The sequence below is a fragment of the Bombina bombina genome, chromosome 1 (genome assembly GCF_027579735.1).
Source record: "Bombina bombina isolate aBomBom1 chromosome 1, aBomBom1.pri, whole genome shotgun sequence".
NCBI lineage: Eukaryota > Metazoa > Chordata > Amphibia > Anura > Bombinatoridae > Bombina > Bombina bombina.
In genome coordinates, this window is record NC_069499.1 from 456,771,869 (window position 1) to 456,799,820 (window position 27,952).

Consider the following 27,952-nt stretch of genomic DNA (forward strand, 5'->3'; position numbering starts at 1 on the left):
ACGGTGCTACCAAAAAGGCACTTGGATGGACACTAACAGGAAACCTGGTTGCTTTAAGTGCGGAGACTGCACTACATGCAATAGCATGCTCACTGGATCATCATTTCATCCCCCATGTACAGGGAGGAAATATAAAATCTATCATATAATGACCTGTACCAGCAGCTTCATGATATATATTTTGACATGCCCGTGCTCATTGGTCTATGTTGGAAAGACCTCCACCATGTTCCGAGAAAGGATGGCTAATCATCGCCCCGCAATAAGAACAGCGATTGATAAGAAAGAGTCGGACCAACCGGTTGCCAGACATTTTATGCAAGCAGGGCATACTGCGGCAAGCTTAAGAACTGTGGTCATTGACCATGTACCACCATTGAGCAGACGTGGGGACAGACAAACTAAGCTGTTGCAAATTGAAGCATCTTGGATCTATCATTTGGACACTGTCACCCCTAGAGGATTGAATGTTCAACTTGACTATAATGTGTTTATATAGCTGGATCTGGCTATGATTGGACGATCTAGGTCTTCTTCTGGTTATGTGACGTTATCTAGTCAAATGTTGGGACACTATCTTTCTCCTGACAGATTATTTTCTTGTGAGATTGTCATAGGATTACAAACAGGAACCCGCTATGAGTGTGTTGTTAACAACCTGAGTTTCTACCATATTACAATGATAATGAAGAGGAAATTGATGCTACTTGTATTATAGGCATTTTTGCATGATGGAATTATAATGCATACTAAACTCTTCCAGATAATAGGGGGATGTAATGCTTCTTGTGTTGAAACTTTAGAATATAAGTGACATCACGAAATTGATAAGATACCAAATTGGGTTTACACATCTTGCACCATTATCAAACTATGTTAGTGGTATGCTTAACCGTTTTAATTTCACTGTTTTAATTGCACATTTTGTTTCACATTTTATAAGAGGTGTCTGCCTCTTTAACTAACATCCGTTGTTGCCAGCCTGTTGCGGTGTTGCGTTCTCACTATATTTAGCCGATGATGACGATGCACCCTGTCTGTCACAGGAGGAGGGGTTATGATAATTAGCCACGCTGCTGTTTTTCCTCATTCCAAGTTCGGCTTTAGTGACTCAACAGAATCGCATTGGTCTGACAAACCGGAAGTTAGGGGCACGCTAGGGGTTTAGATAGGGTGATAGGGGTGGTAGTAAGTTAGGATCGTTTGTTGGAGACTTGGAACATACCCATTGAGAAAGGTACCAGAAGGGTTCCCGAAACATTTGGGGGTAATTGTGCTTTGGATGTCTTGTTAAACTTTTGAATAAAATGACTTTTTTCTTCAAAGACCGGTGAGTGCAGCATCTTTTTATTCTTTATTGGAGTAAAATTGGACAGTGTGTGTATATATATATATATATATATATATATATATATATATATATATATATATATATATATATATATATATATATATATATATATATATATGTCTAAATATGTCTATCTGTATATACATACATATATACACAAATAATCACATATATACACATGAATATACATATACACACACTCAGTGGGCAGTGCACCTTCCTGAGAGTGCTATTGAGCACCCAGGGCTGTGCATGTTGCAGGGTCGTGGGATGTGTACCCAGTCGAGTCTGAGAGTTCAGTCCTCTTCCGTGTTTTGTATGTTGTATGATTACATAAGTCTGTGCACCCTTCACTTGTTCCCAATTTGTTTGATTGAGAGCTTGCATTGTGTGGCTATTTAGGGATCCAGTTTTTGGGAGAGACCTTGATGTGGTACCTGGGCTTGTCCCATTTGACCAGATGTGGTAACTAACTCTTCCATTTTTGCTTTAATCTTAGCTGAGTGCTTGTGAGTGCTGGACTTCCTCTGTGTGCTGTGTTAATTTGTTTTTAATTTTGCCTATGGGCCTTGCACCCAGACCTGTCTGGGGTTAACTGCCTGGGACTCTGGGAACAGTACAGCTATTGAGCACCCAGGGCTGTGCATGTTGCAGGGTCATGGGATGTGTACTCAGTCCAGTCTGAGAGTGCAGTCCCCTTCCGTGTTTTCTATGTTGTTAGGGTGATTACATAGGTCTGTGCACCCTTTTGTTCCCAGATTGTTTTATTGAGAGCTTGCATTGTGTGGCTGTTTTGGGAGAGACCTTGACGTGGTAGCTGGGCTTGTCCCATTTGGCCAAATACTGTAACTAACTCTTCCGTTAAAAACCTTGAAACATGAATTATCATTTTTATTCAATTTTATTCATTTTTAATGTGTTTTATTGCATTTTTGACTATAAATACTTTACATTCCAATGTTCTTCCCATAGAAGAAAATGTTCTTTGTATTTTTAAATCTGTATGTATATATCTATACCAGGATATATTCATATAGATATATAGGTATAGATATATATTTTACAAAAAATTTATCATATATAAATATATATTTAAAATTGAAAAGAATATTTTCTTCTATTTGAAGAACATTGCAATGTAACGTAATAATAACTACCTTTGGCTTTAGCACTGGTGGTCTAATGCGCTGCTTGGTTAGCATGCGAGCAATAAGTGTTAGGTGTTTTTCTGAACAGCACGTCTCATTGAAGTCTATGGAAGAAGAAGCTAACGCAGTTGCAATATACGAATTCCTGAAGTTACCATGCATCGTACTTTCACTCAAGTGCTAACTTTTTTTACTTTCAACTAGTATATACAGTTGTATGCAAAAGTTTAGGCACCCCTGACAATTTCCATGATTTTCATTTATAAAAAATTGGGTGTGTGGATCAGCAATTTCATTTTGATCTATCAAATAACTGAAGGACACAGTAATATTTCAGTAGTGAAATGAGGTTTATTGCATTACCAGAAAAAGTGCAATATGCATCAAAACGAAATTAGACAGGTGCATAAATTTGGGCACCCTTGTCATTTTGTTGATTTGAATACCTGTAACTACCTAGCACTGGTTAATTGGAACACACAATTGGTTTGGTGAGCCCAGTAAGCCTTGAACTTCATAGACAGGTGCATCCAATCATAAGAAAAGGTATTTAAGGTGGCCAATTACAAGTTGTTGTTCTATTTGACTCTCCTCTGAAGAGTGGCAACATGGGGGCCTCAAAACAACTCTCAAATGACCTGAAAACAAAGATTGTTCAACATTATGGTGTAGGGGAAGGCTACAAAAGCTATCGCAGAGATTTAAGCTTTCAGTGTCAACTGTGAGGAACATAGTGAGGAAATGGAAGACCACAGGCACAGTTCTTGTTAAGACCAGAAGTGGCAGGCCAAGTAAAATATTGGACAGGCAAAGGCAAAGGATGGTGAGAACGGTCAAAAACAGCCCACAGACCACCTCCAAAGACCTACAACATCATCTTGCTGCAAATCTGTGGGGTGATTTGAAGCGGGCTGTCCATGTTCGGCAACCATCAAACCTAACTGAACTGGAGATTTTTTAGCAAGGAGAAATAGTCCAAAATACCTTCATCCATACACTCATTACAGGCTATAGGAAGATTCTATAGGCTGTTATTTCTGCTAAATGAGGCTCTACTAAATATTGATGCAATATTTCTGTTGGGGTACCCAAATTTATGCACCTGTCTAATTTAGTTTGGATGCATATTGCACATTTTCTGTTAATCCAATAAACCTAATTTCACTACTGAAATATTACTGTGTCCTTCAGTTATTTGATAGATCAAAATGAAATTGCTGATCCAAACACCCAATTATTTATAAATGAAAATCATGGAAATTGTCAGGGGTGCCTAAACTTTTGCATACAACTGTATATATGGCATAAGTTAATATAAGATGAAGGTTTTAATACTTTTCTCTAGTATATATTAGGAAATTGAAAAAAACAACATACACTTGTAATCTGGCCCAATGTGTATTAATATATGAAGTGATCATATAAAAGCTATGTGAAAAGGCCATAATGTTTTTTAAAGAGCTTAAGGTTGTTGGAATAGAGAATAAAATCATGAGAAAATTCCTGCTCAAACAATGTTTTATGATCAGATGAAATACAGTTATCAAATTCTCTCAATGCAAAGCATTTTCGGATTTATGCCTTTCAAAAGCCATGTGAAAAGCCAGATATCCGGCTTCTAATGAACTGAAACGGTTTTGCATTTTAAAAGCCCACAACACCCACAGCACTTTGAACATCTCATCTTATGGACAGGAACAGGCCCTAAGGTAAGAAAAGAACATTCAATATGAATAATATGTATTAAAGATCACAAATATGTTGTTTATAACAGTTGGCTTAACTATATATGTTTGTCAATGACTTCTATTAAAATATACCACATCTGGCATTTACTCTTATGTTTCTATTCAGCTTCACTTACGCTGGAGCATTGCAGATGTAGTATAGTAGTTAAAAGGAACTTTGGCCACCATGTAATCTTCTGTCAATTTTGCAATTCTGTCAGATACAAGAACAGTTTTTCCAACACCAGCATTACCAACCAACATTATTGGTTTTCCTTTTTCTAGCAGTAAATCCAGAAAATATCTCAAGCGCACTGTTTCTGCAGTATGTACAAGGACAGTCTGCAAAAGACATAGACAAAAGGAACACATGTAAATAAATATATTTCTAAATGTTTTAATTGGTTATAAAGAAAAAAACAAAAGAAACAACAACACTAATCTTAGAACTATTTACCAGTTTGCTATTTCATTTCAGAACTATGCTGAGGAATAAAGAACATTGTTGCATCAATGATGCTGTACGAAATTAAATAGCAGTAATGCAGCACAGTGGTAGGCTCACTGACAACTAAGAAAGAAGAAACAATAAATGATACAATAAATTAAAAGACAATTTCTTTACTACTTATTATTGATAAGGGTACCATAATTAGTTCCTCTATACAGGGTCCAAGAATAAGATAACGCCCCCTCTAATTCTCCACCCACTACAGCCTAAACCTAACCATAGTCAGCAGTGTCAAAGAGGAGTTTAATTTTAGCACAATACAATTTCCCATGAGAGCATGCAGATACCCAACTAATGGACACCTTAGGAGAGTAACACCATTAGCTCTCCCTATGTGTCACCCCTGTAAAATGCCTCCTGGTCCAATGATAGAGGTGACACTGCCCCTATGTCCCAACAGTTATGCTCAAAGTCATTTTCAGTTATGTATCAATAGGTTGTGTGTTTGGAGCCACTATGCTAAGATACTTTTTTTGCAACTGAAAAAATGACTACCAGTAAATGCTTATGTCATCTGCTAGTTTTGGTAGCACTTCTAAGGTCAAAGGTGTAAGGGGAAAATATAGTGTGAAATTATTGGTGCCTTATATGTGAATCATTTTTGGATAAGTTTGAGCAATTGGGAAGGCTATACAGATTTTTTCTTTAATGTGTTTTGTGAAGTTTATAATACTTTATCAATATGCATATCAATACATTTTCTAAACTGGTTACCCTTCCATGCAATACTTGTCTCAATTATCTCAGCCTCACAATGTTGTTTCTTTCATCTATATTGTGACAATACATTAAAGTTACCACCCCAATATTCACAATTTTCAGAATATATTTTGATTTAGGAACCAAAATTCCTGTTGCATCTTGCAAGATGTAACTACCGGTCTTCCCTTTTCCTAATCCTTCTTGTTGACACAACTCCCTCTCTCTTTCCTTTATTCTTCCTCCTTTTCCTTTAGCATGTTCATATTTGTGATCCTACTAGTGATTATTTTGATAAACATATGTACAATCTCTGACCAATTATTGACATTGTATGTTTTGAACATTTACTCTGCATTTTATACCATGTTTATTATTTGAAAAATAAATAAAAATATGTATCTAAAAAAAAATAAAAAGCTGCACACACCCACTTGGAGCTGGTATGATATTTCTAAAATCAATAAATGCTATCAAATGCAAAGCAATATGCAATTAGAAACACTTAAGGTAAGTTTTAAATCTTGTTGAAGCTATATGTGTGACAATACCTTGAGGTAAATAGTTGCAGTTTGAGCAAAATCAGAATCCTGAAACACTTTTAACAAGTCACATAGTGAAAGATAATAGAATATTTGTTTTTCCTATTCAAAGGAACGTGCAAAACACAGTTTGCAGGGAAGGCAAAACATAGTTGCAATTTCTTGTACATCGATTTGCCTTTAATAGCATTTATCACATATTAAAGTTCTTACACCAGACAAAGACTTGTAATAAGATACAAAAACATAACAGGCTTAACAAATAAAGCACAGAAGGAAAGGGGCCCTGCTCCAAAGAGCTTACAGTCTACAGGTTGAGGGTGCAGAGACATAAGGTTTTGGGGTAGCTTGTCACATGGATTGTTTTTGTAGCAGTGAGTAAAGGCAGTTCAAGATTTATTTTGGGTAGAGCTGGTAAGCCTCTCTGAATAGGTTGGTTTTTAAAGGTCATCTGAAGCTATATACTGTGAGAAGTCTTGGAGGCGAGAGAGGGATGTAGAGATAATAGGAGTGAAGAGACATATGTGTAAGTGGTTGATTAAAGATGATGGGCTGGGTAGTCTATGGTGATAAGAGAGGAAAGAGAGGAAATATAGTTGGGAATGAGGCTGTTGAGTGTTATATAGGATAGGGTTAATACTTTAAATTGTATTCTAGAGTTTATGTGGAGCCAAAGTAGAGACTGACAGAGAAGCTGATATAGATCGGCAACTTAGGTGGATGAGTCTAGCTGAAGTATTTATAATAGCTTGGAGGGGGAGAGGTGGTGTTTGGGAAGGTAGAAGTAGATTGCAGTAGTCATGTGTTACAAAATGAGGAAAATAATTAGTATTTTTGTAGTTTCTTGAGTAAGGAAATATCGGATTCTGGAAATGTTGGGTGGGTGGGTGTGCATAGCAGGATTTGGAGAGCACTTGTATATTTGGAGTCAATGTGAGTTCAGAGTCAAGTATGCCTCCAAGACAGCAGACCTGGGGTGAGGTGTTGAGAATAGAATCTCTAACTGTAAGATAAATGTTAGGTGTTGTATGTCTTGAAGAGGGGGGGGGGGGGTGAAAAACATCTTAGTTTTAGACAGATTGACTTGGAGATAGTGTGAGGACATACAAGAGAAATCGCAGAGAGACAGTTGGTAATCAGGTTGAGTAAAGAGGAAGAGATATCAGGAGAGGAAAGACAGATTTGGGTATCATCAGCATATTAGTGGCACTGGAAGCCAAAGGAGGATACATTTTCCAAGGGAGGATGTATAGAGAGAAAAAAAAAGCAAGGACCCAAGACAGAGCATTCCGATATTCCAACTGAGCGAGAAGAAGGATCAGAGGATACAGTATGGGGTTAAAGGAAACTGTAAACAAATGATTTGAGATATATAAAGAAGATCAGGAGAGGGCTGTGTCTTGGATGCCAAAATAATGTAGGATTTTTAAGAGGAGAGTCAATTGTGTCAAAAAGAATTAGTAAGGAGTAGTGTCCCTTTGCTTTAGATGATAGCAGATCATTTGTTACTTAACAGTTCATTTGAGTGTTTAGGGCGGAAACTAGATTGTAGGGCATCAAGTAAGAGTTAGTTGAAAGAACTTGAGAGAAGTGATTAAAGACTAGGCTTTCCAATAATTCGGAAAGAAAGGGAAGTAAGGAGACTGATCAATAGTTAGAATAAGTGGAGGGGTAAAACAAGGGCTTTTTTTAGGATTGGTATGATTAACACATACTTGAATGTATAAGAAAATGTGCCAGTGGGAAGAAACTGGTTAAAGAGATAACTTAGAAGAGGGGTTAGAGATGCAAAGAGAGAGGGGAGAAGGTGTAAAGGAATAGGGTCAAGTGAACAGGTTGAAAGAAGAGCAGAAGATTTCTACCTCTGTTACAAGAGGAGAGTAACAGTCAACTAGATTATGAGTTTTGCATTACGGTGCATTACAGCTTTTAACGCTGAAAAAATTACCATTACGCTGGAATGGTAAGGAACGCATATTACGAGTTGTGTCAGTATAGCTATACCGCAAGCATTTTAGCATGTAACGCAATGTCCATTCCGCACTCCAAAAAAATACGTTTTTGTGTGGAATTTTCATAGCGTCGGTATGTACAAAGTACACTTACACCCATAAACTACCTACTAACCCTTAAAGGGACATAAAACCCATTTAAAAAACAATAAATAAATGACATTTTAATCAACTTTCTAATTTACTTCTATTATCAAATTGTCTTAGTGTTCTTGTAATCCTCTGTGGAAAAGCAGAAATCTAAGCTCAAAAGTGTGCATGTGTCTGAAGCACTACATAGCAGCAGTTTTGCATCAATGTTTTACATTAGCAGGGCCACTAGATGGCAGCACTATTTCCTGTTGTGTAGGGCTTCAGACATGTGCACGCTACCTACCTATATATCTTTCAGCAAAGAATAACATGAAAATGAAAAGAAATTGATAATAGAAGTAGATTGGAAACTTTTTAAAAATTGTATCCTCTATCTGAATCATGAAAGAACATTTTTGGGTTTAATGTCCCTTTAAACTGCCACCCTCCCGCATCGCAAACACTATATTAAACCTATGAACCCCTAATCTGCCGCCCACCCACATCGCAACTATTAAATAAACCTTTAAACCCCTAAACCGCCGGCCCCCCACATCGCAAAACACTAAATTAAGCTATTAACCCCTAAACCTAACACCCCCTAACTTTAAATTAAAATTACAATATAACTATATTTAAATAAATAAAAGCTTACCTGTGAAATAAAAATGAACTGTAAAGTTTAAACTATAAATTAACCTAACATAACTATTCTAATAAAATAAAAAAACTACCAATTAAAAAATCTAATTTACAAATTTAAATAAACCTAACACTACGAAAACATTTAATAAACACTAAATTCTAAAAAATAAAAAACACTAAGATTACAAAAATAAATAAATTAATTTATCAAAAATATAAACAATTACACCTAATCTAATAGCCCTATAGAAATAAAAACACCCCCTAACCTAGGTTTTTTTTCTAACACTCTCTCCCCATTGATGTCTATGGGGGAAAACATGCACAAGCACGTCAAATCAGCCCTTGGCTTTTGTGCAGTATGGAGCTTAATGCCACCATATCGCAGACACAAGGAGACTTTTCAGTAACTCATAATGGCAGCGATATGGAGAGTGAAATAACGCAACTTTTTTGGTGTTAGTTTCGCACCCTGTTTAGCACAAAACTCGTAATCTAGACTAGTGAGTTTTTTTAATAGAAGTGGTAGGTAGATGGGCTGTGAGGGAGAGATGCAATAAACCCTAAGTATCAATGTCCCAACTTTGAACATATATACAGTGGGGCAAAAAAGTATTTAGTCAGCCACCAATTGTGCAAGTTCTCCCGCTTAAGAAGATGAGAGAGGCCTATAATTTTCATCATAGGTATACCTCAACTATGAGAGACAAAATGTGGAAACAAATCCAGACAATCACATTGTCTGATTTGGAAAGAATTTATTTGCATATTATGGTGGAAAATAAGTATTTGGTCACCTACAAACAACCAAGATTTCTGGCTCTCACAGACCTGTATCTTCTTCTTTAATAGGCTCCTCTGTCCTCCACTCATTACCTGTATTAATGACACCTGTTTGAACTTGTTATCAGTATAAAAGACATCTGTTCACAACCTCAAACAGTCACACTCCAAACTCCACTATGGTGAAGACAAAAGAGCTGTCGAAGGACACCAGAAACAAAATTGTAGACCTGCACCAGGCTGGGAAGACTGAATCTGCAATAGGCAAGCAGCTTGGTGTGAAGAAATCAACTGTGGGAGCAATAATTAGAAAATGGAAGACATACAAGACCACTGATAATCTCCCTCGATCTGGGGCTCCACGCAAGATCTCACCCCATGGGGTCAAAATGATCATAAGAACGGTGAGCAAACATCCCAGAACCACACGGGGGGACCTAGTGAATGACCTGCAGAGAGCTGGGACCAACGTAAGAAAGGCTACCATCAGTAACACACTATGCCGCCAGGGACTCAGATCCTGCAGTGCTAGACGTGTCCCCCTGCTTAAGCCAGTACATGTCTGGGCCCGACTGAAGTATGCTAGAGCATTTGGATGATCCAGAAGCAGAATGGGAAAATGTCATATGGTCAGATGAAACCAAAGTTTCAACTCGTTGTGTTTGGAGGAGAGAGAATGCTGAGTTGCAACCAAAGAACACCATACCTACTGTGAAGCATGGGGGTGGCAACATCATGCTTTGGGGCTGTTTCTCTGCAAAGGGAACAGGACGACTGATCTGTGTACATGAAAGAATGAATGGGGCCATGTATCGTGAGATTTTGAGTGCAAACCTCCTTCCATCAGCAAGGGCATTGAAGATGAAACGTGGCTGTGTCTTTCAGCATGACAATGATCCCAAACACACCTTCTGGACAATGAAGGAGTGGCTTCGTAAGAAGCATTTCAAGGTCCTGGAGTGGCCTAGCCAGTCTCCAGATCTCAACCCCATAGAAAACCTTGAAAGTCCGTGTTGTCCAGCGCCAGCCCCAAAACATCACTGCTCGAGAGGAGATCTGCATGCAGGAATAGGCCAAAATACAAGCAACAGTGTGTGACAACCTTGTGAAGACTTACAGAAAACTTTTGACCTCTGTCATTGCCAACAAAGGATATATAACATAAGTATTGAGATGAACTTTTGATATTGACCAAATACTTATTTTCCACCATAATTTGCAAATAAATTCTTTCCAAATCAGACAATGTGATTGTCTGGATTTGTTTCCACATTTTGTCTTCTCATGGTTGAGGTATACCTATGATAAAAATGACAGGCCTCTCTCATCTTCTTAAGTGGGAGAACTTGCACAATTGGTGGCTGACTAAATACTTTTATGCCCCACTGTATATATATATATATATATATATATATACACATACAGTGTCTCTCGTTAATATAGGGAATGCTTATGTAATATAAGAATTTAAAGGGACATATTTAATAAGTGTACTATTGCTTGCCATCTCTTAGGTGTTTAACCCACCACAAATTGATTAAACACATACGGCTAGATTTAGAGATCTGCGTTAGCCGTCAAAAGCTGCTTTTGGCTGGCTGCTGGTATTTAGAGTCAGGCAGGAAAGGGTCTAACGCTCACTTTCAAGCCGCGACTTTTCCATACCGCAGATCCCCTTACGCCAATTGCGTATCCTATATTTTCAATGGGATCTGCCTAACGCCGGTATTTAGAGTCTTGGCTGAAGTGAGCGGTAGACCCTCTACCGACAAGACTCCAGCCGCAGAAAAAAGTCAGTACTTAAGAGCTTTCTGGGCTAACGCCGGTTTATAAAGCTCTTAATTACTGTGCTACAAAGTACACTAACACCCATAAACTACCTATGTACCCCTAAACCGAGGTCCCCCCACATCGCCGCCACTATAATAAATATTTTTAACCCCTAATCTGCCGACCGCACACCGCCACCACCTACATTATCCCTATGAACCCCTAATCTGCTGCCCCTAACACCACCGACCCCTATATTATATTTATTAACCCCTAATCTGCCCCCCCAATGTCGCCGCTACCTTACCTACACTTATTAACCCCTAATCTGCTGACCGGACCTCGCCGCCACTATAATAAATGTATTAACCCCTAAACCGCTGCACTCCCGCCTCGCAAACCCTATAATAAATAGTATTAACCCTAATCTGCCCTCCCTAACATCGCCGCCACCTAATTTCAAGTATTAACCCCTAATCTGCCGACCGGACCTCGCCGCTACTCTAATAAATGTATTAACCCCTAAAGCTAAGTCTAACCCTAACCCTAAACCATAACACCCCCCTAAGTTAAATATAATTTTAATCTAACGAAATAAATTAAATCTTATTAACTAAACTATTCCTATTTAAAACTAAATACCTGTAAAATAAACCCTTATATAGCTACAATATAACGAATAATTATATTGTAGCTATTTTAGGATTTATATTTATTTTACAGGCAACTTTGTATTTATTTTAACTAGGTACAATAGCTATTAAATAGTTATTAACTATTTAATAGCTACCTAGTTAAAATAATTACAAAATTACCTGTAAAATAAATCCTAACCTAAGTTACAATTAAACCTAACACTACACTATCATTAAATAAATTAAATAAACTAAACTAAATTACACAAAAAAAAACACTAAATTACAAAAAATAAAAAAAGATTACAAGAATTTTAAGCTAATTACACCTACTCTAAGCCCCCTAATAAAATAACAAAGCCCCCCAAAATAAAAAAATTACCCTACCCTAATCTAAATTACAAAAGTTAACAGCTCTATTACCAGCCCTTAAAAGGGCTTTTTGCGGGGCATGCCCCAAAGTAATCAGCTCTTTTGCCTGTAAAAAAAAACACAATACCACCCCCCAACATTACAACCCACCACCCACATACCCCTACTCTAACCCAAACCCCCCTTAAATAAACCTAACACTACCCCCCTGAAGATCTCCCTACCTTGAGTCGTCTACACCCAACCGGGCCGAAGTCTTCATCCGATGGGGCAGAAGAGGACATCCAGACCGGCAGAATTCTTCATCCTATCCAGGCAGAAGAGGACATCCGGACCGGCAGACATCTTCATCCAAGCGGCATCTTCTATCTTCATCCATCCGACGAGGAGCGGCTCCATCTTCAAGACCTCCGGCGCAGAACATCCTCCTTCGCCAACGACTACCCGCCGAATGAAGGTTCCTTTAAGTGACGTCATCCAAGATGGCGTCCCTCGAATTCCGATTGGCTGATAGGATTCTATCAGCCAATCGGAATTAAGGTAGGAAAAATCTGATTGGCTGATTGAATCAGCCAATCAGATTCAAGTTCAATCTGATTGGCTGATCCAATCAGCTAATCAGATTGAGCTTGCATTCTATTGGCTGTTCCGATCAGCCAATAGAATGCGAGCTCAATCTGATTGGCTGATTCAATCAGCCAATCAGATTTTTCCTACCTTAATTCCGATTGGCTGATAGAATCCTATCAGCCAATCGGAATTCGAGGGACGCCATCTTGGATGACGTCACTTAAAGGAACCTTCATTCGTCGGGTAGTCGTCGGGGAAGGAGGATGTTCCGCGCTGGAGGTCTTGAAGATGGAGCCGCTCCTCGTCGGATGGATGACGATAGAAGATGCCGCTTGGATGAAGATGTCTGCCGGTCCAGATGTCCTCTTCTGCCCGGATAGGATGAAGACTTCTGCCGGTCTGGATGCCCTCTTCTGTCCCATCGGATGAAGACTTCGGCCCGGTTGGGTGAAGACGACTCAAGGTAGGGAGATCTTCAGGGGGGTAGTGTTAGGTTTATTTAAGGGGGGTTTGGGTTAGAGTAGGGGTATGTGGGTGGTGGGTTGTAATGTTGGGGGGTGGTATTGTGTTTTTTTTTACAGGCAAAAGAGCTGATTACTTTGGGGCATGCCCCGCAAAAAGCCCTTTTAAGGGCTGGTAATAGAGCTGTTAACTATTGTAATTTAGATTAGGGTAGGGTAATTTTTTTTGGGGGGGGGGCTTTGTTATTTTATTAGGGGGCTTAGAGTAGGTGTAATTAGCTTAAAATTGTTGTAATCTTTTTTTATTTTTTGTAATTTAGTGGGGGTTTTTTTGTAATTTAGTTTAGTTTATTTAATTGTAGGTAATTGTAGGTAATTTATTTAATTTATTTAATGATAGTGTAGTGTTAATTTTGTAATTATTTTAACTAGGTAGCTATTAAATAGTTAATAACTATTTAATAGCTATTGTACCTAGTTAAAATAAATACAAAGTTGCCTGTAAAATAAATATAAATCCTAAAATAGCTACAATATAATTATTTGTTATATTGTAGCTAAATTAGGGTTTATTTTACAGGTAAGTATTTAGTTTTAAATAGGAATAGTTTAGTTAATAAGATTTAATTTATTTTGTTAGATTAAAATTATATTTAACTTAGGGGGTGTTAGGGTTAGGGTTAGACTTAGCTTTAGGGGTTAATACATTTATTAGAGTAGCAGTGAGGTCCGGATGGCAGATTAGGGGTTAATACTTGAAATTAGGTGGCGGCGATGTTAGGGAGGGCAGATTAGGGGTTAATACTATTTATTATAGGGTTTGCGAGGCGGGAGTGCGGCGGTTTAGGGGTTAATACATTTATTATAGTGGCGACGAGGTCCGGTCGGCAGATTAGGGGTTAATAAGTGTAGGTAAGGTAGCGGCGACGTTGGGGGGGGCAGATTAGGGGTTAATAAATATAATATAGGGGTCGGCGATGTTGGGGGCAGCAGATTAGGGGTACATAGGGAGAATGTAGGTGGCGGCGGTGTCCGGAGCGGCAGATTAGGGGTTAATTGTGTAATGCAGGTGTCAGCGATGTCAGGGGCGGCAGATTAGGGGTTAATAAATTTAAGGTTAGGGGTGTTTAGACTCGGGGTTCATGTTAGGGTGTTAGGTGCAGACTTAGAAAGTGTTTCCCCATAGGAAACAATGGGGCTGCATTGGGAGCTGAACGCTGCTTTTTTGCAGGTGTTAGGGTTTTTTTCAGCCCAAACTGCCCCATTGTTTCCTATGGGGGAATCGTGCACGAGCACGTTTTAGCTGCTTACCGCTACCGTAAGCAACGCTGGTATTGAGGGTTGAAGTGGCGGTACATTAGGCTCAAAGCACCCTTTTTGGAGCCTAACGCAGCCCTTCAGACAACTCTAAATACCAGCGTTGTCTTAAGGGTGCATTGGGAAAAAAAGCGGCGTTAGCTACGCGGGTCTTTACCGACAAAACTCTAAATCTAGCCGATAGTTTTAAGTCACAGCAGCAATGCACTGCCCATCCTGCATGGTGATAAGAGGCTACACACATATGCTGTGTTGCCATATTAGTGCATTGCCATTGCAGGGATGACTTTAACTATTGCTTAACTGCATTGCAGGGGTTAAACTTTTAGGTATGGTTAAGCAACAGTGAAATGAGAAAATGCTTTAATGAATTTTCATAATTCATTAATCACTTCAGCATTCTATCACTTTAAATGGTATACATTAATAATAATACAATCTTTGAATGAAAATATTGAATAAAAGAAAAACAAAATACATTTATATTGCCCCCCCCCCCCCCAAAAAAAAAATCATTTTAATTAACCAGTTATAGCAATGGACAGCACACACCGATCATAACAAATATATGTTGTTACAAGCAATGGTGACAAAATAAAATCATTTTCTGCAAGACCACACAAATACAGAACAATTCTTGTACTGCAGGAAATATCCATTAATTAAACAGAAAAACAAAAAGAAATGTGTTTTAAGGTGCAATATTTGTTTACTGATAAATTTTAATGTAGGCTCTAACATATTTTGTGAATTATGGTATATCAATATTCATTTCTAAATTGAAACATTTGAAATAGCTTGATGCTTCTTAAATCCTTTATAATACTTAAATCCAGACACCAAAGAGTTATATTTAAATGTTTTGCTCCCAATATGGTCTTTAATTTACCTCCCAGACTATTCAATATTTCAGTGAAGACTACAAATTGTAGTTCAAATAAGTCCTTAGTTTGAGTGCACTGGATCATTTACTTTAACAATGTGAGCATGTTCTTCATTATCACATTCAACCTGATTACAACAGGGTCTAATACTTAAAAGCACTCATGAAACAGAACAAGATGTAAACGCATGATCAATTCCTAATAATCTGAGCAACACGCTAATGTGCGCTGAGTGATTTAGACAAGAAATATCAAACACAAGAATTACAATAGATAGATGGTAGCAGATAAAAATAGAAAATGACACACAGGTGTATTCTCTCAAACACTTAATTACATAGACCATGCAAATAAATTTCTAAATTTTATGTTTTTGTCATAAAAAGAGAAGGTGGGTGGATGTAAAATAATTAAAATAAAGGAGAATATAACATCAAGTGTGTAAGACAATGACACAAATGATCTCCTTTATATATATTATATATATTCTTCTCTAGAATAAAGCTGTCATGAAAATCAATCGTGTATGTCTGAAATATTATTCAAATTCTACATTTTCTGACATTTATTTTGTTGATGGGTCTGAGTCAAAGTGGACAATTATCAACCAAAACAGGGGAAGAACTGTTAGAATGATCTTTTCAGCAGCCCCATTTTTTACATGTAAACTATTCTATTGCTCCTTTTAAAAAATGTAACGCTTCATTTATTTTCAGAAAATTTGCAAAAATGCAACCTGGGTATTTTAAATCACAGGAAATAGTCTGATGTGCATAAAATGGCACACTATGTGATTACCTCTGAATATCAGTAATATTAATCGCTAGTTGTGGTACATCAGGAAGGGGCACAGAATCAATTACTGCAATATCTAATCATCTCCTTTTTGTCTATGTGACTTGTAACATTTTCTATTAATATAACAATATTTGATCAGTTATATTTTTAATATTACTTCGTCATTTTGTAGTAATTACTTAAGTAATGTTTGCATTTGCAGAATTTAAAGAGACATTTGAAAAGACACATTTTAAAACTCATTTGTCTCAATGGATGTTTTCCTAACAGTGAGCCAATTAACAGTAGCATACGCATATAGGGCTAGATTACGAAAGTTGAAAGTAAAGTTTTTCGCTCGCACACTAACACCATGTGCGCAAACAGTAGAAGTTAGAATATTGCGACCGCCTTAACGTACTACCCCATAGACTGCAATAGAGCAAGAAAAGTGGGAAAATACACCCATACTTGCTCGCTAACCCTAATCGCCATAAATCCCCTTTTCTAATAACCCCTAAACCGCCACATAGCCCACTGCAAAGTACCCACTACACAATTAACCCCAAAACTGCCACACCCCCACATCACAAATTACCCGCTACACTATTAACCCCTAAACTGCCACAACTGCCATCTCCAATAAACACAGATGAAAACCGCGGAGGGGAGTGTTCTATGTTACTGAAGTTTGGTTTTCAGCTGCAAGAGACAACAAGGAGTTTGGAACAACTATAAAAATTGAAGCGGTAGTTGATTGCTACCCGATAATTGTTCCATAAACAGATCAAAACATTTCTTTGGTGGTCATAGTTGTTTTAAGATGAGCGCACCATTATTTTAATCTTGTAAGTGGGTTTTTAAGCGTGTGTGCCGAATAAATGTGATTTTACTGTGAATCGCGGGGGCACTGTTTGTGTTCCTTTTTCAGAAAGCTTGCCAGTTTTTGGTGAAGGTTTTAAAACAAATACTTCTATACAAGAACTGCACCCTGGTTAACATAGGATGCTTATCACTGGATCTTTTGGAATCACCACATAGAGAGCTATCATTAATCTCACCTGTCAGCAACTCACAAAACAGTGATTATCCCCCTATTATAAGACACAGGGCACTGATTAACACTGCCAATAACAGTGTAATCCATTTGCTGCTAGAAATAGATCAGTTATATTAGCTCCATTGCTGTCAGTAACACATTTGGAAATTGACATACTTTTAACTGCTTAGCCTTTTGCACCCCTTTCCTGAGCTGTTTTGGAGTTTTTATGTGGTGCTCGCATTAAAGATCTACTGCATTTTTCAGTGTTTAACCCCCACATATTATATTTTTTTTTAGAAGACATAGCAGATTCAGAATATACTATTATTTTATGAATATGTCACAACATTTGAGAACTGTACAACAAAATGTGTGAAAAATGTACATCCTCAGTTAAGGGGCTAAGATCTTGTTATCCCTTGTTGTATACCTAGGTAGGTGCAGGAGCAGCAATGTGCTGCTGGGAACAAGGAGGTGATTAGTGGCTGCGCAAATAAGAATCTTTTTATTGGTCCACCAGATGTTTTTAGCTACTTGCAAAAGTATTCACCCCATTGGCATGTTTCATTGTTTGTTGCATTACAACCTGGAATTAAAATATATTTTTTTTGTAGGTTTGTATAATTTGATTTACACAACAAGATGCAAAATATTTTTTTATTGTGATACAAATATGAAATAAGACAAATAAAAACAGAAAACTTGAGCGTGCATAACTATTCACCCCCCCAAAGTCAATACTTTGTAGAGCCACCTTTTGCAGAAATTACAGCTGCAAGTCTCTTGAGGTACATCTCTATAAACTTAACACATCTAGCCACTGGGATTTTGGCCCATTCTTCAAGGCAAAACTGCTCCAGCTCCTTTACGATGAATGGGTTCCGCTGGTGTACAGCAATCTTTAAGTCTGACCACAGATTCTCAATTGGATTGAGGTCTGGGCTTTGACTAGGCCATTCCAAGACATTTAAATGTTTCCCCTTAAACCACTCTAGTGTTGCTTTAGCAGTATGCTTAGGGTCATTATCCTGCTGGAAGGTGAACCTCTGTTCCAGTCTCAAATATCTGGGAGACTGAAACTTCCCTGTATTTAGCACCATCTATTATTACTTCAATTCTGATGTTCTAGGGGTGATGAGAGGTGTTGGGTTTGCGCCAGATATATCATTTTCCTTGATGGCCAAAAAGTTCAATTTTAGTCTCATCTGACCAGAGGACCTTCTTCCATATGTTTGTGGAGTCTCACACATGCCTTTTGGCGAACAGCAAATGTGTTTGCTTATTTTTTTCTTTAAGCAATGGCTTTTTTTCTGGCCACTCTTTCATGAAGCCCAGCTTTGTGGAGTGTATGGCTTAAAGTGCCCTCTCTCACAGTCACCTTTGGGGTGTGGTGGAACGGGAGATTCTAATCATGGATGTGCAGCCGACAAATCTTCAGCAACTGAGTGATGCTATCATGTCAATATAGACCAACATGTCTGAGGAATGTTTCCAACACCTTGTTTAATCTATGCCACAGAGAATTAAGGCAGTTCTGAAGGCAAAAGGGGGTCTAACCCGGTAAAAGCAAGGTGCACCTAAAAAAAAAAACTTATAATAGCTTTGAACATTTACATTCATTTTAAAGAAAACTTATGTAAATGATTAACTAAAATTCACAAAATGAATACTGAATAGTGCAGCCAATAAATAATCGGAGGAAATACATTTCCCCAAGTATTTGGTACAAAATTTTTGGACGAAACAAAAATTTCTTGGCTGCACAAGTCTAGTATGCACATACATATTTACACATATAAACACATAAATACACATATACTGTATGGACATGTATATATACACACATACAAATATTTATACATACAGATTGGGCAGAATGAGGGTGGAGAGCATCCCATAGGGTGGGCTATTGAGCACCATCCGTTCCCAGTTGAGCTCCTCTCTTTTGTATTTTTAGTCTCCATAGAGGTAATGGGGGCAACCAGATGTGGACCCCTTGCACACGGTGCCTAGAGGGTTATAGCTACACCTCCACTGATGATGCCAATATAGCCAAAATGTACATCTGGGGTTGGCTGTATAATTTCTTTGTTCAGATGAGAATTTCTGGGTACTTAAAGCTGGACTGCCATTTTGGATGGGGTCAGACTGATATACTACAGGAAAGTTATCTTTTGTTAAAAGCACAGATTGGGCAGAAAGAGGTTGCACCCTGCATGGAGGGCAATTGAGCACCCTCCCTTCCTAGTTTAGCTCCCCTCTTTTGTGTGTGTGTGTGTGTGTGTGTGTGTGTGTATATATATATATGTATATACACATTTCCACAGAAGGGTACTCTCATTTTATATTTTTAAATACCAGGGTCCCAGCAAAAATATCAACAGTAAAAAGTCCATGCAGGTAATCTCTGGATTTTAATACAATCACACCTTTATTGTGACATTTAGAAGTTAAACACCCCTTCCTCAGACAAAAGTGCAATTCAAACAAACTTAATTTATATCCTAGAAACCCCTCCCCTGCCTAAAAAAATGCCAAAAACAAATAGTTAAATACATTCATTCTATGCATCAAATCTAAATATAAATTGTGCAACAGATATACACATATAAGCGTATTTACAGACATATATACACATATAAGCACATACATACATATGTGCATATATATATATATAGACATATATAAGAGCATTGGAGCCCTTTGAAGTTAAAGGGACACTATACCCAAACATTTTCTTTCATGATTAAGGTAGAGAATACAACTTTAAACAATATTCCAATTTACTTCTATTACCTAAGTTGCTTCATTCTTTAGATATACTTTAATGTAGAAATAGCAATGCACAAGGTGAACCAATCACAGGAGGCATCTATGTGCAGCTACCAATCAGCAGCTACTAAGCATATCTAGATATGCTTTTCAGCAAAGAATATCAAGAGAATTAAGCAAAATAGATAATAGAAGTAAATTAGAAAGTTGTTTATAATTGTATGCTCTTTCTAAATCATGAAAGAAAAAATTTGGGTTTCATGTCCCTTTAAGTAGAGGAAAACATGTAAAAACATATTTATGCAATATTGATTTTGAATAGAGTGTTATTGTGTGTATTTACTGTAAATATTTCACATTCCAATGCTCTGCACATAGCAGAATATGTTCTATGAGAATATTCAATCGGGTTTGCGATTATTGCACTTTTTTCTCCATTGACTTCTATGGGGAATAGGTTATCACGCACGATATTCTAAGTTTGGCTTTTTGCACTCGTCGTATTAGAGCATGAGCAAAAACAATTTACTTTCAACTCATAGTACGAGCGCAACCTGATATTAGGTATCTTTAGGAATATTAACAAATAATAACAATAGAAAATGTATGAAATATTAATATTTAATCCCAATTAAAATAACTAAGTTCTGGTTCTAATAGGTAAAATATCATAAACACAGCAAATATAATTTATGAAGTAATGAGGATTCAGTCATGATAAAATATACAACAAATTTAGTAAAACATTAACAAGATGTGAAAAAGGGATGTCATACACATTACAGTATATACAAAAACAATTTAAGTTGCAAAATGTAATCTTTATATTTTTAATATAAAACCAATTATCAGTTACCCCAGAACATAGGTTATTATATTATACTTGAAAAGCAAGCTTTATTCTAATAAATAGAAATCGGATATCTCAATTTAAAGTTTCTATAGCGATTCAAAATAAACCAGTAACATTAACCACAAATAAGATATGGCTTACTTAAAAATGCCTAGTTAGCAAATATGAGTCAAGTATTACAATTAAAATCTAACCAAAAATTAAACAGATTAACGTGTTCTGGGAAGTACAATTTAACCATCTGACTAAATATTCTTGTATAAGTCAGTACACGAATCATAAAGCTTTATACATTGCTGACAAATTAATATGCTTAATCAAAGACTAAAATTGAATACAATTAGCCAAAAATTGCTTTATAATAAATGAAATCAATTCAACAATATTTATGAAATAATACACTATATTTCACTAAATAAATCAGGTTTCTAAATATACTGAATAATACAAATATTAGAACAGCCACATATAAAGCACACCCAGGCTTTTGTTAGGCCTTTACTAATAATGCTTTTCTTTAGAAGAAATATTATATGTAATAATTATTAAATAATATTAAGTAGCTTTTATACATCCCAATAAATTGTTGCTTCCCAAAATTTAGGTTTCTCTGGTCAAGACTCTGTGATCCCTCTGTGTATCAGTAAAAAAAATAGGAATTTCCATGTGGTTCATTTGATACACATATCTATAGATAATCTATTAAGGTTAGGTATATATGGTTGTACTCTGTTAAGTGACCACAAAATGGTGAGCCTGAGTTGCAGGATAGTGAATTTTGACTTAAATCATCCTATATATAATAAAAGGCCAGGTATGTTTGTCAGATGCAGTCATGCACAGTAGAGACTGCAGAGGACAAACATACCTGGCCTTGATCAGCAGAGGAGTGAGCACTGCGGAAGCTGCTTGGTGGGGGCGTGGTTGGGCGTGCCATGATGGGGCGTGGTTGATGGGCGTGGCCCCACGGGCGTGACAAGGGGGCATGGCCTCGTGGGAGCACGCATGAAGGGCCGTGACCAACAGGAGAGAGGTGGGAGAGACCAAAAGAGGTGGGAGAGACCAAAAGAGAGGAGGGAAATAAAGAAAGCAAGTAAAAGAGGGGGGAAGAGAGAGAGAGAGCAAAAGAGAGGGGAGAGAGAGCAAAAGAGGAGGGCGAGAGAGAGAGCAAAAGAGGGGGGAGAGCGCAAAAGAGGAGGAGAGAAGAGAGAAAAAGAGGGGGTGAGAGAGCAAAAGAGGGGGAGAGAGAGCGCACAAAAGAGGGGGACAGAGAGAGGAAAAAAGAGGGGGAGAGAGAGCTCCAAAGAGAGGGGGAAAGAGGGAGCGCAAAAGAGAGGGAGATAGAGAGCTCAAAAGAGAGGGGGGAAGAGAGAGCGCAAAAGAGAGGGAGAGAGAGAGCTCAAAAGAGAGGGGGAGAGAGAGAGAGCTCAAAAGAGAGGGGGGAGAGAGAGAGAGCAAAAGAGGGGGGAGAGAGCAAAAGAGGAGGAGAGAGAGAGAGCAAAAGAGGGGGGAGAGAGCAAAAGAGGGGGAGAGAGAGCACAAAAGAGGGGGAGAGAGAGTGCAAAAGAGGGGGAGAGAGAGAGCACAAAAGAGGGGGAGAGAGAGCTCAAAGAGAGGGGGAGAGAGAGTGCAAAAGAGAAGGAGAGAGAGAGCTCAAAAGAGAGGGGGGAGAGAGAGCGCAAAAGAGAGGGGGAGAGAGAGAGCTCAAAAGATAGGGGGAGAGAGAGAGTGCAAAAGAGAAGGAGAGAGCTCAAAAGAGGGGGGAGACAGAGAGCTCAAAAGAGAAGGGGGAGAGAGAGAGCACAAAAGAGAAGGGGGAAAGAGAGGGCAAAAGAGAAGGGGGAGAGAGAGCACAAAAGAGGGAGATAGAGAGCACAAAAGAGGGAGGGAGAGAGCGCAAAAGAGAGGGGGAGAGAGCGCAAAAGAGAGGGGGAGAGAGCGCAAAAGGGAGGTGGAGAGAGAGCAAAAGAGGGGGAGAGAGTGAGAGCTCAAAAGAGAAGGGAGAAAGAGAGTAAAAGAGGGGGAGAGAGAGCAAAAGAGGGGGAGAGAGAGCAAAATAGGGGAGAGAGCAAAAGAGGGTAGAGAGAGCAAAAGAGGGGAAGAGAGAGAGCAAAAGAGGGGGGGAAGAGAAAGCGCAAAATAGGGAGGAGATAGAGAGCTCAAAAGAGAGGGGGAGAGAGAGCACAAAAGAGAGGGGGAGAGAGAGGGAGCAAGGGTTGGAACCGCGGTACTTAAAAAAGTGTACACTGGCTTTAGCACTAGTTTTAACATAAGTGTATGTGTGTGTATATATATATATATATATATATATATATATATCTTTGTAGAATTTATACATCCTAATTCAGTTATTGATAAGTCTAAATTTATAAAGGAGCCATGAATAGGAATTTCCATGTGGTTCATTTGATACACATATAAGTATATCTGTGTTGCTTAGATATGGGTAGGTACCCAAATAGATATTCATATCTTCATGGCTTATTATTCAGGTATAAGGCATATAATCACTTCTATGACCATATTTAATATAGATATACATAGACATTAAATATAGATATATAAATATAAATTTATATATTCATATCCATTTAAATATGTAAATCTTCATACATTTTCCAATTTAAGTTGTAAAGAGTGTACCCAGCATTATGATACTTATGGTGTACATTACATTATTGTCTGGTATTTATGGAGCTAATCATGGCAAGATTAAATTATATTAATAGTGTTAACCAAGAAATTTTAATAGTTACATATTTTAAATAAGGTATATACATATATAACCTATATATATATTTATATATATATATATATATATATATATATATATATATACACAAAACCAGCAAACTACACTCCAAACCTCATTAGGAATAGCCTTGGGTGTAGCAAACAAAGTATGCAGTATTGAAGAAAAAAGCGCACTCCAAAGGACTTACATAAATATTCACTTTAATCTGTGAACGTTTTCGAGCTGAGTCAGCTCGTCCTCAGACAGACAAGAAATCAACAGTTTCACTTACCACCACCGTGACTTTATACCCAGTGAAACCAAACAAACACGCTCTACACATTAGACACACCCCCTGGGGGAGGGGTAGTCAGCCGTGTCAACGTAGTATCATATTGGTGTAGCCCAAAAGTGACATATGTAGCATATGAAAAAAATCTAAGTAAGCAATATGCATACTAACTCTAATACGCAATAACCACAAATGCAGCAAACAGGCACAAGGGAAAACAGAATATAAAATATAATGGACATAAATGTTAAAGGCAAATCTGACCGGGTAACCATGGTAACATATAACTGAGCCGTGAGCGGCTACAAGCTGTAAAGCACACAGCATTTAAATGCCCTAAAACGAAGACAGAACCATAAGGTGACAGCAGTCAGACCTGACAGCACATGCCCAATGAGACAGTAGGCAAAGTACCAGCACCAAGACTGGGTTTCCGCCAAGCAAAATCTCGGAGAGATTTCCTTGTCAGGACGGACCCAATTGATTCATACAGGCATTCGAAATGATCAATAATAAAAAAGTAGGAGTCTTTCAATGCTTGGGCTGTGTGACTTGTAGTGGATTGATCACAGGGACTTCCTTTACACACCCACATAGACGACTGACATTTAAACATAGGTTTCGCCTTACATGTACTACGACCTACATTGTGTACTTGTTACACTGCACCTGTGGTCTGTACTATGTGGGCAAGAGCTCTGATGATCTCAGGACGAGGATGGCGAACCATCGCTCCGCCATCCGGACCGCCCTAAAACAGGGGACTTCTGAACAGCCGGTAGCACGGCATTTAATGGACTGCCAGCATAAGGTTGCTGATCTAAAATACACCATCATAGATCATGTCCCCCCCTCTGGCTAGAGGGGGTGACCGGAACAAAGTATTACTCCAAAGAGAGGCACGCTGGATGTACAATTTGGAAACCGTGACCCCAAAAGGATTGAACGCATACTTGGACTGGCAGGTGTTCCTATGACCTGTTACATCCAGATTAATTGAGAGCCATTATCGATTTAGTTCAGGTCTAACCATTGCAGTTGTGATCCCTTATATGGCTGTTTATTCTTTTCAAAAAATCTTGCTTGTCTTTTTGGCTTTATTTATGTTGCTTTTTAGTTCTGTTTAGGCTTTTTTGTGATTTTTGTATGATGTTCCTCATATGCCCAATTATGGTTTGTTTTCTAAACTTGTATTTTCTATAGATATATAGACCTGTTTTTCATACGACTATAGGATCCTGACCCTCTCATTGCCCCTCCTGGGGCTTTGTGATTCCCTAACTTATATGGAATTAGATTGGCCTCTATTATTATAATTTCTAGTATTGACAATGCTATTGGGACCTCAGATTGGTTGGGGTCTATCAGTTCTTGATCTGTACATCAGGGTTTTTCCCTGTTCACTTTTTTCATGATGTCCCTTATACCCTCTTCTGGGGTTCTGGTAGCATTCTCTATTATCAACTTTGGTGCTTCTGTGTTTGACTATGGTGCTTTTATACCGATGACAGTTATATTCATATTATGGTTATCCCTGTTCCTTTTTAAGGACTGGTGATTCTGACCACGGTCTCTACATGGATCTGACTTGTTTACGAGCCTTGTTTTTCTGTGTGTTAGCAGCTCTAGCTCTTGGCTCCCCTGTCAGTTGCCATGGTTACCGGGTCTGACACCAGTCCTTTTTTGGCTAAGAATTTCACTATAATTTGCCTACTGTCTCATTGGGCATGTGTTTTCAGGTCTGACTGCTGTCACCTTATGGTTCTGTCTTCGTTTTAGGGCATTTAAATGCTATGTGCTTTACAGCTTGTAGCCGCTCATGGCTCAGTTATATGTTACCATGGTTACCCGGTCAGATTTGCCTTTAACATTTATGCCCATTATATTTTATATTCTGTTTTCCCTTGTGCCTGTTTGCTGCATTTGTGGTTATTGCGTATTAGAGTTAGTATGCATATTGCTTACTTAGATGTTTTTCATATGCTACATATGTCACTTTTGGGCTACACCAATACGATACTACGTTGACATGGCTGACTACCCCTCCCCCAGGGGGTGTGTCTAACGTGTTTATTTGGTTTCACTGTGAAACTGTTGATTTCTTGTCTGTATGAGGCCGAACTGACTCAGCTAGAAAACGTTCACAGATTAAAGTGGATATTTATGTAAGTCCTTTGGAGTGCACTTTTTTCTTCAATACTATATATATATATATATATATATATATATATATATATATATATATATATATATATATATATATACACACATTAATAGAAGTGAGTAATTTCCATTATTACACAACAAATATCAATTTGGGTTTTTTAGTGATTTATAGTATCTGATATTTTGCCATGTTCTCTAATCTTTTAATTGTATGTCATGCATGTAAATAATGTATATCTTAGTATGTCAGAGGATATAGTACATTCCTTAACTCATGGGGGCCGAATTATTAAGCCCGGAATGGAGCTTGAAGGCACGCCGGAAACAAAAGTTATGAAGCAGCGCTGTTCCATAACTTGTATGGGTATGATCGGGTTGATTGACACCCCCTGCTACTGGCCGATTGGCCGTGAATCTGTAAGGGGTGGTAAATCAGAAAAGGAGACTCACAAGAAAGAGCAGATAATTCGGAAACTCTTCTAGCAGAAGAGATAGCCAAAAGGAACAACACTTTCCAAGAAAGTAGTTTAATATCCAAATAATGCATAGGCTCAAAAGGAGGAGCATGTAAAGCCTTCAAAACCAAATTACGACTCCCAGGAGGAGAGATTAATTTAATGACAGCTTGATATGGACCAAAACCTGCACAAAACAATGAATATTAGGAAGCTTAGCAATCTTTCTGTGAAATAAAACAGAATGAGCAGAGATTTGTCCCTTCGAGGAACTTGCAGACAAACCTTTATCCCAACCATCCTGAAGAAACTGTAAAATTCTAGGAATTCTAAAAGAATGCCAGGAGAATTTATGAGAAGAACACCATGAAATTTCAGTCTTCCAAACTCGATAATAAATCTTCCTAGAAACAGATTTATGAGCCTGTAACATAGTATCAATCACTGAGTCAGAGAAACCTCTATGACTAAGCACTAAGCGTTCAAATTTAACGATTTGAGATCCTTATGGAAAAACGGTCCTTGAGATAGAAGGTCTGGTCTTAAAGGAAGTGTCCAAGGTTGGCAACTGGACATCCAGACAAGATCTGCATGCCAAAACCTGTGAGGCCAGGCTGGTGCTACCAGAAACACAACGATTTTCCCATGATGATCTTAGAGATCACTCTTGGAAGAAGAACTAGAGGCGAGAAGATATAAGAAGGTTGGTAAAACCAAGTAACTGCTAATGCCTCCACCGACTCTGCCTGAGGATCCCTGGACCGGGATAAGTACCTGGGAAGTTTCTTGTTTAGATTGGAAGCCATCAGATCTATTTCTGGAAGACCCGATATCTGAACAATCTGAAAAAACATATCTGGATGGAGAGACCACTACCCCGGATGTAAAGTATGACGGCTGAGATAATCTACTTCCCAATTGTCTACACCTGGGATATGTACCGCAGAAATTAGACAAGAGCTGGATTCAGCCCAAGAAAGTATCCAAGATACTTCTTTCACTGTGAGTCCCACCCTGATGATTGACATATGCCACAGTTGTGATATTGTCTCTCTGAAAAAAAATGAATGGTTCTTTCTTCAACAGAGGCCAAACCTGAAGAGCCCTGAAAATAGCATGGATCTCTAAAATATTAATTGGTAACCTCGCCTCTTGAGATTTCCAAACACCTTGTGCTGTCAGAGATCCCCAGACAGCCACCCAACCTGAAATACTTGCATCTGTTGTGATTACAGTCCAGGTTGGATGAACAAAATAGGCCCCTTGAACTATACGATGGTGATCTAACCACCAAGTCAGAGAGAGTCGAACATTGGGATTTAAGGATATTTATTGTGATATCCTTGTATAATCCCTGCACCA

General features: G+C 38.1%; 1 protein-coding gene across 1 annotated transcript in view; it reads right to left on the reverse strand.

The window, feature by feature from the left end:
• The window catches only part of LOC128658546 (dynein axonemal heavy chain 11-like), a 1,692,686-nt gene that overhangs the window by 552,712 nt on the left and 1,112,022 nt on the right, over positions 1 to 27,952 (reverse strand). Inside the window, 1 exon segment of the mRNA XM_053712841.1 lies at positions 4,364 to 4,568. Coding sequence (XP_053568816.1) covers positions 4,364 to 4,568 — 205 coding nt within the window.